At 37.2% G+C, this 13635-nt stretch overlaps 1 protein-coding gene across 12 annotated transcripts in view; it reads right to left on the reverse strand.

Annotated features, from left to right (window-relative positions):
* The window catches only part of cadpsb (Ca2+-dependent activator protein for secretion b), an 85882-nt gene that overhangs the window by 35758 nt on the left and 36489 nt on the right, over positions 1-13635 (reverse strand). For all 12 annotated transcript variants that reach the window (XM_037975218.1, XM_037975217.1, XM_037975216.1 and 9 more), the window contains 8 exons: positions 12708-12788; positions 11207-11440; positions 9260-9381; positions 3072-3183; positions 1943-2082; positions 1550-1616; positions 547-655; positions 240-452 (listed from right to left, as the gene is read on the reverse strand). In XM_037975218.1, the coding sequence (XP_037831146.1) occupies positions 240-452; positions 547-655; positions 1550-1616; positions 1943-2082; positions 3072-3183; positions 9260-9381; positions 11207-11440; positions 12708-12788 (1078 nt within the window). The remainder of the gene's footprint in view (positions 1-239; positions 453-546; positions 656-1549; positions 1617-1942; positions 2083-3071; positions 3184-9259; positions 9382-11206; positions 11441-12707; positions 12789-13635) is intronic.

Raw genomic sequence — 13635 nt, forward strand, 5'->3', positions numbered from 1 at the left:
GGCGGGGGGTTTGGGGTAAGGGGTGGGAGTGATGACAATGAGTGAACGCCCATAATTTACTGAGGGAATCTGTGAGCGGTCGATGCATGTGTGCGCGTGCTTGTGCGTTAGTTTTATCGCTTGTGGCTGCAGAGTGGAGCGCATGGTGTGACACATTTATGGGTTAGAGCTTTCACTGTACTGTGGATGGAAACTGCTTTCTGCCTCAGTGACTGTATGTTGTGTTTCGGGTTACTTACAGAACTGAGAGATGGGGGCATCCATTTGAGCTGAAGCGCCCCCTTTGGAGTTTAGTTTCTGGACCTGAGTGGGTGGGACAGGTTTGTGGGACTGGCCAGTAGCACGATACATGGCCTGGACCCACAGGATGCGATCTTGCTCATCATCGCTGGCAAAGATCACAGTGTCGCCCTCCTTCACTGCGTTGAAGAATGCCCTGCCGCCATCCAGACCTGAGGGGAATACAGAGTTGGAGAAGAAGTATTTAAATATTTATGTCATGTGTGTGGATATGGAGCTTTATTATTTCTCATTATGTTGTCTGACCTGGCTGGGGGTCACTGTAGTCCACAGTATACCCGTCCAGCTGCAGAAGTTCTTGTGGCTCCGATTTTTTCTCTCTATAGCTGCACATTGCAAACGTATACTGACTCACCTACACAGCCAATAAAAAATAGGAGATGCTGCTCACATGAACCCATACAAATACAATCTCCTGTACAAGGAATGATATCAAGAGTAAAATACAAATAAATAAGCAATGTAATGATTTACAAATCCTATAAACTATATAATTATTAAAACTAGAATATGGTCATGTTTTTTAGGTTTGATGCTGGCTTCCTTGGACAGCTTTGTACTACTAGTTTGCTAATTGGATTGCATGTAACTGGTTTTGAATGTCAATCTGACTGTTCGGGGTTTTAATGCAGGTGATTAATACAGTGGTAACATCAACACAGTTCATAAGAGCATAAATTAATGCAAGTCAAAATTTGACTGATTAAAATATTGTTTGATGTCTACTTTTAATATAAACAAGAAAACAAAGATGAACAAGATCCTTTCAAAGCTTTAGGACAAGAACGTCCTGAACTATTAAGAAGCTGTAGATATATTTAAAGTATTAATAGGAAGGAATAAATCCTTTTGAAAATTACAACAATTGTTGTCTTGATTTCCAAATATTTACATATCTGTAAAGAAAAAGATCAAAACAAAAAGAGTAAAACATTTTCTAATCAAAACTTTACTTAAGCACGTTTCTAAAATCAAAGTCAAGTTGAGATTTTTTAAAATAACATTACATTTCTCAGATTTAAATCTTGATAGTTTTTCTTTGTACTCAAACAAAGTTTTACAGACACCTTTTTATGCAATGTACACAATGTCACAAGTTTTTTTTTGAAAATATGAATCAGAAATGTTGTAAAAGTTGCAGCTAAAAAGGTTTAGATGAGCGTTTCAATCCTACTAATGAGTTTAAAATGACAACAACTCCTGGAAAAACAGCCAGTTTGGCTGGATGCATTTTTTGTTTACAACCCACCTGTACGAGAACAAAGAAACGCTTCTTCCAGCGTTTCCAGACATTCTTGCCAAAAGCCCACAGATACCTGTAAAAAACAACAACTGAGAAATAATCCAGTAAACATGTCAAAAACAACATGAATGCAGAATAATAACACATGCAGGCACATTGAAACACACTGAAACAAAACTTATTCTATATATTTTTCCTGTAATAAAATTTTAAATGTTATCGCACTTTTTATAAAAAAAAAAAACAACAAAAAAACACTCTGGGCATCCACCAGGGGGAGTTGTGCCCTTCACAGTATTTTTCCACAGCACGTGAACAGAAATGAGGCCAAGGAGCTGAGAGGGAAAATGAAATTCACATAACATCTCTGTATGTTTTGTTTGGTCGCAGGTCTCTTACCCGCAGTGCTTCATGTTCTGTGGTTTGTCCATGCGCACAGCCAGCTTGATCTTGAGATCCTGGTCAGGGCAAGCTTTGGTCACGGTCATCTTATGGAGCTCTGATTGTTTGGGACTGTTTGGTGTCGGGTGGAGGACAACCTGCGCCCAGAGGAGACCACAAAATGCAAAACTTACTTATTAATAGGACTGATTGTTCAGCAGCACCAATTAGTGTATGTGGTGGCTGGTAATTATGTGTACTTGCTTCCAGAAAAATAATAAAGTGAGTCGCAGCGAGGTAACAGAGCAGCGCTTTGCTCAGCCTTCCAAGAAGAAGGGCTCTAATCTCTCCCTGCCGACTTAAAGAGCTTTGGGGAAGCCTGCTTTTCCTGCCAACTTTGTCGCAGAGGGAGATCAAAGAGCCCCGCTGCCGCCAAGGTCACTGTCACTACAGGGACGTCTGAGGCGTCGCGGCCCAAACCGGCAGCACCGTCTTTACCTACGACTACCTGTCACTTTTACACAAGGAAACGCTGACTGGAGAACAGATTGGTGTTTCTGCTCTCCTGACATTCAAGTCAAACTGAGTGAAATGAAATTTAAATAAAACTGAAAGTCTGCTGTCGGGCGAGGGATTTTTTTTTGTTTTTTTTAATCTTCCGACAAAAGTGCAGCAGAATCATTCGTGTCCAAAAACAAACACAACGCAAAGGTGGAAACAGGAAAAAATGTTTCCTGGGAGTCAGTGGCGTCCTTAGAAACTTCAAAACAGAGGCCAGATGGGGGCTAATGGTAAAACCTGAAGCCAGCACAAGATCTTAATAGTGTTGTTGTTGTTATTTATAGCCCATTTGAAAAATACAGAAATATAGAATTACGAAATAAGCGTCTTATATACTGTAGGTCTATAAATTATAGTGGTGGCCATTGCTCCCTGATAGGAGTAAAAAAAAAACAAAAAATATATAGATAATTCCTCAAAAACACTAAAAAAACTGTCTTTACATAAATACAAGTTTGAAGCTTTTTGAAACTCTCATGTTAAACTTCTTGAACATATTTCCGATTACTTTCTAGTGTACTGATGTGTGTTTGCTTTACTTTTTATAGTTGCACTGAGACGGATTGAGTGTTGCTGAAGGTTTTACCCTGCCCAGTTCTTTGTCTTCCAGCGCCAACACGCCTGTACTCTCTGTAAACAGTTTCACCTTGACAGCCGGCAGAGGGTGTGTGGAGGTGAAGTCCCCCTGGGTTCCCCAGCTGAAAAACAAACAAAACATACTCCAGAGGTTTCACTTTCCATGACAGCATGACAGTGGTCGCACTGTGACTTCATCTATGTGTCTGTTAATGAAGGCAGGCGTAATGAGACTGGCATCAACTTGGTGTTAACAGGTTTGTTTTAAAATATTAGACAAGTTACAAAGCAATCAAAAAAATGGAGGCTACATCTTTACTCACACTGGTTACTAAAACTACAACCACTGGGACTAAATGTATTTAAAATATACAGTATTCTAGAGGAAGGGTGGTTTGTTGTTTTTGGACACCCTGATTGTAAATGTTTTTAACAGAGATGATGTAAACCAAAAAGGTTAGTAATTTGACAAATTCAGAAAAAATATATACATATTTGGGTTTTTCCACCCTCTGTCTCTCAGTTAATTTTTGACATTTAGTTTTTATAGACCTGGTAATTTAATGCTGCTTTTGGGGATATTTTTATACAATAAAACAAACATGTTGTTAACCAGAAGCACTTCTATGGGTTTACAAGACAGTGAAGTCAAATCCGACGTTTGCTCTCAGTTTCATTTCATCATCTTCCAAAAGAAAGTAAAACCTGCCGTTGAGGGTAACCTTTGGATGAAAACATCAGATCGCAGAAATAATGTCTGACAGATAGATCATTTGTCGGAAATCAAGCTGGGTGCCCTAAACATACAAAATATGAACAGAGGCTCACAAGGGCCTTTGTGAAGAAATGTTTAAATTAATTCTGTTGTACTGAGTGAATCGCCTCAAAATTTAAATCATTCTCTAAAATAAAAAATAGATGCTGTTCTATTTTTATGTTACTATAGAAATTGCATTCAGTAGTCATGGCAGCTTTATCATTTTGTGACATCTCACTGCCTTAAAGACACATTAACTTTTAGAAGATTCTGTTTAATAAGTGTCTCCTTAAAAAGTTAACATCATGAGGAAAAAAAGACTTCATTTGCAGATAATAAAGAATTATTTGCTTGATTAACATATTCTAATATTACATATGAGTATGCAGTAGGCCTATACCAATTACAATGCTGTTCAAATATTTCAGACGTACTGTACACACTAACTTAAACAATGTGGATCCCCTCCAGCCTCTGGATCAGCCTCAGTAATGTTTGTCATAAATTACCCATAAACCCAACAGCGGAACTGAGCAACGGTCTCTGAAGACAATGTTCATCCTTCAGTATTTTCAAGATGGCGATGCAGGACACAGCAAAACAGGTTGAGAAGTTACTGAGGGTCGAAGCAAAGTTTACACCGGTTGGTTTTTATACTTTAAAATATGATTTATGCTCTATATCTGGATGTTACAGTCATTATTTTGTTGTTTCTGCACTCATTTAAATCTGAGTTTCCATTTCATTACAATAGAGTTGCAACATCTGAAAAGTACAAAGAAATGCCAGAAAGTGATCTTTCTGTCCCTTCTGTTGACATTGCATCATGGTTTAGACAGTAAAAAGGGAATAATAAATGTGCCTTAATGACACCTTTTAACGTTGTTTTCTAAAGCACTTCGCAGTGTGCCTCCTATTCATCTGTTCATGTTAACACATTTACAACTTTTCTTAAGATATATGACACTGATATCAATATAGGGAGAATATCGCAGACTGCTCAGAAGAGTACGAAGCTGCCAGAATGAGGATCCATGACCGTTTCTGTCAACATCTCTAAGAGAATCTCTGTGATCTAATAATACATCTGCAGTAATTTATATTGTTTACTATTAATATTTCATGATGCACTTGAAAAGGTCTGCAGCACTCAGTCAACTGTATTTCTGTCACACTCTCACCTCAAAACTGGGGGAGAATCAAATAGTTAGCTAACTGAATTTTAATTTACGATTTTAGTTTTCCTCTTTTTTTATTCAAGTGTTTGAGAAACCAGACCGAGGGCTGAAAGGTAACAATGGACAAAACGGATTCATCATCTTTACTTTTTTCACATGTGGCTGAAAGTGTGTCAAATCAGCATGGTTCCTTTGTGGAATTAGATTTACTTTGCTTTTATCAAACTGTTTTTTTTATTGTTGTTGTTGCTGCTGTTTACGAAACCACAGCACTAAGAATTTCTGAGAGTTTGACCAACGATCGGAGAATCAAATGAGTTTTCAAGCAATTTACCTCTAATTGAATTTAGTTTTTCATTCATTTACACATATGTTACGTCAGAAAGAATCATTTTTGATCTGAAAAATTGAACATTTAGAATAAACCAACTGCCTCCCCGCGGGGATGTATGATTTTAAATGGAAACTCCTCAGATTTTCCACATCAAAGTTTATACAAGGAAACTGAACAAAGGCTTTCTGTGCTCCGGAGAGAGAGCTGGATGAAATCCGATAAAAGTCTCAAACAATATTCCTTAAGTAAAGAATCAAGCGGAGGATAAAGCTCTTGGAGAATAAAAACAACAAAATAAATAAATAAATAAACACGTGGGGATGTGAAGTCAGAGAGAAGGTTTACCAGAATGTATTGGAAATTAATGTACCTTTAAAACATACTGACACTGTTTTATGGGGAGAATTTTGAATGCACTTTAAAACAATATGAAATACTAACGTGAATTACACAGAAACAATAAGTTTATGTTGTTATTTTTGTTGTGACTGCTGCTGTATCACATCATATCTTCATTGTTAGTTGGAATTTGTAGTTTTTTTTAAATAATTTTTAGAAAATTGTGATTAAAGTGACTAACAATTAATTTAGTCCATATGTTAAATTTTTTTTATTGCTAAAGATTTATTTTTAAATGTTTTATACTAAACATTAATAATAATAATATAAATATTTTACATAATATTTTCAGTTTTTCACAGCTAAGAAAATAAATTATGGTTTCTAATCATTTACTTCAATGACTGAAAGTAAGATGACTGAGCTGCTGCAGAATATGCACCTTATTGTCCTCAATACTTGAGAACTTTTACTGTCAGCAAAGTCCATAAGCTAAAAAAAGTCTTTTGGCTAAGAAAAGCTGTAGCAGTAGGACTGCTGAATGCTTACATTTAAATAGAGCTTATCTACAGTAGGTTTCATGTCTCTATAGAGGCTGTGCAGATGTTCAACATGGCTCCTGCCTCTAGTCATGAAACTGAGAGTATATCAAGTGAATATATTTGTCAATTAAAGACTGCTGGTCTCAACAGGGATCTTTGGGTCTTACAAAAGAATAAGAGGACAGTAGACATTTAAAACCTGCCAAAAAAAATCACTTTATGTAGAAGTTTAATTTGCAGAATACACATGTTAATGTCGTCCTCAGGTTGATGACCCAACATCTTCATTCATCCAAATCTCAGACCAAAAGGATTGATAAGTGCTTATTTTCCCCACATGAAATGTTTGCAAGAACATTGCAGACTATAAATGGAAATGACCAAACAGCCTTCATATTCAAATTTGTATCCTAAAAAGCAGAACAACAATACAGGAGCATTTCCTACATATTCAATTTTTGGTTCTTGATTCCAGATGTGTTGTTAGGTTTTTTGCAGAAATCTTTTTGTTTTTTAAACAGTTCTAAATGAGATTGGTTTATACAGTCGATTTCACAAGTGCTTTTCGCCATTTTAGCCCTGTTACGTGTTTTCAAACCCCTCAAACATTTTGTGATTATTGTTAGGGGTCTTTTTGCCACTCAGCTGGGAGTAACCCCAATGCAAGATGTCAGTGATGACATAACATACATACAGAATAAGGATGAAGGAAGGCACGATGCCAGTCAGCAGACATACTACGAATTACTCATCAAAATCATGTTAGACGACATACACGTCCTTTCTGTTAGCTCAGGCTGCAACCTGTGACTTTATACTACTTTAAGAAGCCTTGGGAATATTAGAAATACTTGAATTCAGTTTTTTCTTGAAGATATTAAGAGCAAAGTGTAAATATTTAACCTTGGAGATCTTATGTTTGATGCTTGACATTAACAAAAGTGCTGCAGCTTTGGTGTGTAGAGGCGGAGCACAGAAACTGCTGGATGACAGTGAACAGTCACCGCTGACTTGTGTTGATTTCCCATGGAACTATTGTTCTGGCATGAAGGTGACCTTGTGGCTCAATGGAAGGTCTATTAATAGACTTGACAGCTCTGCACTCCTGCAGCTCTTTCTGCAAAACGTACGAAACTCTGTGCATGCCCGAGCTGCTCAAATACAAACATAAACAGCAAAACAAGCGACGTCGACCCTGTCGTCAAGCTATCAAAGTCAAATGAAAATCCAAAGCAGTAATTTGAATGTCAGTCTGAGGACACGGTTGCTGAACACATTTAATTAATGTATGTGGATAACCTGCAGCAGTCTGAAGATTAACATCCATTGCATGTGACGTGTGTACATGTGAGTTCAGTGCACAAGCACTCAACTAACCATCCAGCCATCACGCATCCATCACCAGGAGCCTTTGACATTCACCTTCTGGAGACTATGTTTTAAAAGTGACCTGGATTTACCCTTTTCCTAAATTTAAATTTACATCACCGTTTAAAAAAATATAAAAAGTTATAACTCACGCTGCCACAATGTCACTGAACAGATTTATGTTTCCACAAAACATACACACACACACATTACCCTCGGCTTGTTCTCCTCTAATCCCTTCCCTCATTCACGTCCCTCCGTCTCTCTCTTCATAAAATGGCTCTCGAATTAGGAAGACCAGGGAAAGAATTTGGGCCTAAAAATAGCTCATATTTGCATAAAACTGTCATGGACTTTTCTTTAGTAACTTGTGCTGCACAGTGCAGGATTATTAAATGAATATAGTTGAACTATATTTAGAAGGGGGGTGATATTTTTCCTATACGTGACATTAGAATTGTCATGAATAGAGTCTGATGAAGTACATTAACAAAAAGCAAGATGAAAAGATAGTAGCATATATACAAACTGTGTTTTGTTTTGTTTTAAAGTGAGAAGACGTTTTACAAATTAAACTCTTCTTTTTCCTATTCATCAACAACCAATAAACCAAACAGACAAAATAAACCAAAGGTAAATTAATTTGTTTTTGTTTTATGAAAACCTCATCCAAGAAGATTTCTCAATTCACAACACAAAGATGTGCAATTTCAAGCTTATACACTGTTTAAAATGTTTATAAATGTTTAGAGCAGTTAATAATCATTTAGAAACTTGATAAGGCTTTAAAAATGATTTATAACTGTTTAAAAGGTTGAAAAAGTAAAAGTAAAAAAAAGTAAGAAAGTAAACAGAACAAATTAAGGTTTCCACGTCAGGGATGAGTGAGAAGAACATGGTTACACAGTGAACTTTTACTCTATTGTTGACTTCCACAACAGACCAGAAGGTAATCCAGTTTAAAAGTTGTTGTTTTTTAATTTAACTGGAAAATCTAAATGATTCAATTTAAAAACAAAGACATTAAAGGGTTCTGCTTTTAAAGAAATTAACTGTCAATTCACATTTTTATTTCCACTTTGATTGGGTAAAAGCTATTCTGGTGTACAGTTAAGCAAATAAGTGGAACCAGGTTCTTCTGGTCTGGATCAAATATTTTAAATATATAATGAAAATTAACAAACGAAAGTTTTGCCCAGTTGCACAGTCCCATTTTCTTTAAATGTTGTCATTTACATGCAAAGTACCTCTGAGAGGAAATGAGGCATTTGAGAAACATTGCAGGAAAGCTGGAAATGTCTCCCTGCCACCAAGAAACCGCTGAGATGTGGGAGAGTTAGGCAACAATGGTTTACTCTAAATATTCAAGTGCGCCTCCTGAGTCCATTCTTTTCTGGGATTCTATGACTCCATTCTTACTCTGCCTCTAACATGAATTTATTCACAAAACAGTTTATGGCCTTTTTTCAGGCAAACAGCCACAATAAACATTTCATTAAGATTTATCTTCCGTGAAATGGAGGTTTGTTTTCAGGCCTGAGAAACATTTGGAAGCTGCGTTATAAAAAAAAACTACAACAACAAAAAAAAGCGATAGACTCTAAAATCTACAACCATCACTGTTTACACTCGCACACATACGTACATGTGAAAAACAAACATGCATCTGTGCACACTTACGTTGGCTTGGATGCCTCCGCTTGGTCAGTCTGGAGCTTCTGGCCTCCTTCCACCTCCATGGTGCAGTAAACAATCCTGTTCGGAGCCAAAGACTTCAGCCCCTGCACTTCCATGATCACCACCTGGTAAGCACAGAAACCTTAGAGAGTGTTGCAGAGGGGAAGTGATTCATCTCTTCAGGGAGGTTGGAGAACACAGGGGTCAACAGCAGACGAGCAGCAGCGATACAATAACAGCGACTGGTTAACCTCGCAGCTACTGTCTTCACTGTACAATTGATTCTGGCTGATTTTCAGTGCAACTGTCCTCCGCGGACACTGCATCTCCCAAACCTAGAGGCTGCTTGCAGACATAATCGGCCACATATACGCTTACACCTTCTCTTTAAAAGCTCAGAGATTACAGCGTAGCACTGCCTTTGCCAAGAGTACCAGTTAAACTGTGACTGTGAATTTCAATGAGACAACCTGAAGCAGAAATATGTGTAGGTGGGATAAGAGTTCACTTTTAATAAAACTTTCCACTCAATCCTCTGTCCTCATGGCACCGCTTTATTTCATTACCTGCTACAGTTTTTTATTATCTTTATCAATGCAGCCATTTTAAAGATGCATTTGGGGTTTGGTGAGAGTAAATAATTGCGTCAGATCGACAAACGTAAATACACACAACAGTGGATGTGCACGTAAAAACTTCTGAGCAGATTATTTCACAGAAATCCTATACAGACACTTATTGTTTAAGACTGAACTCGAACAAACTAGAGCCAAGAATCCTAAAGTATTGCAGCAGGACTTGGTAATGTCATCAGATTCAAATGTGAGCGAAAACAAAGTCACAATATTCCTAAATCAGTTCTGGGGAAATGTGACTTCTTCTCAATAGTGGAAACCTTTTATGTTTTTGTATAGGACGTGATCTGGACTGTAATATCCATATTGTTCCAGCTTAGCCTCACGTCTTTTGTGGTTTTGTTCCCACAACTTACAGTAAAATTTCCTCAAATTCCCTTTGCTGACTTTCTTGCTTATGGCAGATTCTGAAAGTATCCTAAAAGGGTTCATGATCATCAGACTTGCCGACATCATTTCAAACTGCTCAAACGTTGACTTTATCACCTTTGTGATATTCGCTGTTGGAAATGTTTCAGTATGTTTGTTAAAGCCTTTTGGAGGCCAAATCGGATTTTATTTCTGAAAATATTTAAAACTCTGTGCATAACAATTAAGGCTGAATGCTCTCTGGCCTAAACTGTCAGAAAAATAGATTTCTTTTTGTTTAGTATTTAGCAGAATCAACAGATAAATATTTCTCACATTCTGTGCAAAAAAAAAAAAAAATACAGCGAACATCTCTATATATTTAACCAAAGACTTTTCTAAATGTTGCAGACGAAATTCTGCCAGTTTAGGTGCGAAACCACTTGGAGAGAAACAAACAAAAAAGCTTTTACAAAGAGTGCCACCTCACAAAAATATCAAATTAGCACTGTTGTGCAAATAATATCAGCACTTACTGTCTAAAATGTTTCCACCATCATTGTGCGAACAAACCAAAAGGATAGGTCACATTGTTTGCACATCCTGCATTTGCTGATTCTAAAATAGCACCGCATCATATGGGGAGAGGTGCGACTGCTCTCTGTTCTGCGGCGATAGCTCATCTCAGACAAGCTGATAACAAGATGAGTCACATTTCCTGTTAAGGAGCAGGTAAAAAGCCTTTTATGCGTACATGTGTATGTGTCAGTGTGTTCTTCGCACAGCGTCTGTTCAGCCCCCTGAACAGGTGTGCTGTCTGTTTCTATTCTTAGGCTGGAGCAGAGAGAGTATTTGACAACAGTTTGGATTTATAAGGTCTTCTTCTGCCAGATGTAGTTTTGCACAATTAGTTTGGTTGATTTTCACATAAATTCATATTAATCCCATTCCTGAAGCTGTGCAGTACCTCCAAATTGAAGGATAGGACCACATCAGACTTGGACAGTGTGTTCTCGTCCTCTTGGCCCATGTCGATGATGGAGGTGTTGTGTCCCCGTTTCAGTTTCTGGAGTTTGAACTCCCCACCTTTGGACACAGGCATGCTTTCTAGATTGGCCATGAGCTGATTCACTGAGGACTTGAGTTCCTCGATGTACATGGCCTCCATCTCTTTAGACACAAATTTGGGAAACTTCCCACCCTGTTAAGAACAAAACAACAGTTAATAATCTTCAGAAGACTGAAGCGGTTTCAAAATTAAAATAAAATATATATATTATTACGTTAAAAAATAAGGAGTGAACTGTATTTTAAATTAAAAAAGACAATTCAATGGTTGAATGATTTAGAGGGGGGGTCTGTGCCTGATTTTCACAGTATGCATTCCTTTGCTCTTATGCAAACAAGATTCTTAGATTCCTCCTGCTTTGAATCTAACAGCAAAGTGTTACTTCCTGTTAACTGTTTTCTATCAGTTTGTATCTCATTAAATCAGTCACAAATATAATATTGCACAACTTCTATTAATGAACATGTTGCCTATAGGCATACACAGTGAAATGGACAAATGAAAAAAAAAAATTAATGTGATCATCACAGCTATTTATTGTCTCTATTTGTTTGTTTTGTTTTGGCGGGGTTTTACACCGGCAGCTAGAAGTGAGAACTCGGAGTGTCCCTGTGTCTTTCTGCCATTGTAGTTTATTTTAAAAGAGTTATAAAGTGGAAACAATGGTTCACAGGTGAGCTCAGCTTTTCTACCAGAATACGTGGACCCTTCTCTACACTGATCCATCGGACCAGGGAAAATGAAGGAATTTAAAGATCTCCTGCTAGCAGAATGTGAAAGCGGCATAACCTGTACTCACCTCCTGTTTACACACTTTTTAAAAAAAGTGTCCCTCAACACAATGAAGCAGAAATGCATATTGTCTGGAAAAAACTAACAAAGGAATGCGAACACAAGAACTAGATGATCCAGACACAAGCTAAATAAATAGATGATGAATCGATTAAAATAGATTTAAAATGAGAAAATTATACAGAAATAGATGTGTTCAATGAAATAAACAAAAGGAAAATGTCAAGCAAAATATTAGAGGAATACAGTGATACATTTTTTTATGGAATCTTTTTGACACAGGGATATATGATCTATCTTTAGACTTGATTTTGCTTAATTTTGCCAGCTTATGTCAATAATTAACAAAGAATTATGTTCAGGAAATTATTTCCAAAGCAGCTAAAAGACGAGGCTATGAGTATTTTAGGTATATGATGATCAGTATTCTCCTTAAAGGAAAAAGCTTGAACACACAGACATGGATGTATCTATATTATTAATGGCAGATGAACGGAAGCTTTCACTTTGATGTTTACACGAGTTACACCATATTAGTAACATATTAACTGTATAACAAAGCATAATACAACAATCTGAGGCCCGACCCCTGCAGAGGCTGACTCACCCTGGCAATCTGGTCCGCCATCTGAAGACGACCATCTAGTTCTCTTCTGATCTGTGCAGCCTGCTCGTCCAGATTGTCCAGCTAATGATAAACAGAGAGAAGGTCAGTTAGATCATTTTACAGACATGAAACACTCAGCGTATACAGAGGTCAGCATCAAAGGTCGTGCTTTTCTTTATTTTCTCTAGAAAATGTAAAAAAAAGTGAAAAATTCTTATTTTTATCTCATTATGTTTTATTATAAAATTTCAAAATGATTTTTTTCCCTATTCAGGTAAATAATTTTACTTAGTCTTTTTAGTTGTTTTTAATTGTTCAGATTGTTAAATTACTCCAACCTTAGATGTTTCTCATGGAATGTAGGTGAAGTCACTTTTATGATTGTTTTTTACTCGTTTGTGTCTAAGCGGCCCTCTGATGGATGGGTGACCTGTCCTGAGTATACACTGCCTTTCTCTGACTGACTGCTGGAGCTAGGCAGCAGCTCCCTGCTATCCTGACCAGGAATGTGCAGGGGCAGTGGATATATGGGTGAACAGTTACACTAAGTGTTGGTTCTTTTTATTTCATTTTTATATACAGCAGTGAAAGTGGCTGAAAGAGCGACTTGGAGCCACGCCATCCACTGCAGAAAGGTCCCGCCTCCCGAGGATTTGAACGAGAGGACACAAGACAAAGAATCTCGCTAAATGAACTTTTGCTGACCTCTGGCAAAGCGGTTGAACACTGAGATTGAAGATGGCCAATACTGTTCTGCAAAACCATCTGGCTGCCTCTCGTACACCTACATACAGGTGCTGGTCATAAAATTAGAATATCATGAAAAAGTAGATTGATTTCAGTAATTCCATTTAAAAAGTGAAACTTGTATATTATATTCATACATTATATACAAACTCATATATTTCAAATGTTTATTTTGTTTAAT

The sequence above is a fragment of the Kryptolebias marmoratus genome, linkage group LG4 (assembly GCF_001649575.2).
Source record: "Kryptolebias marmoratus isolate JLee-2015 linkage group LG4, ASM164957v2, whole genome shotgun sequence".
NCBI lineage: Eukaryota > Metazoa > Chordata > Actinopteri > Cyprinodontiformes > Rivulidae > Kryptolebias > Kryptolebias marmoratus.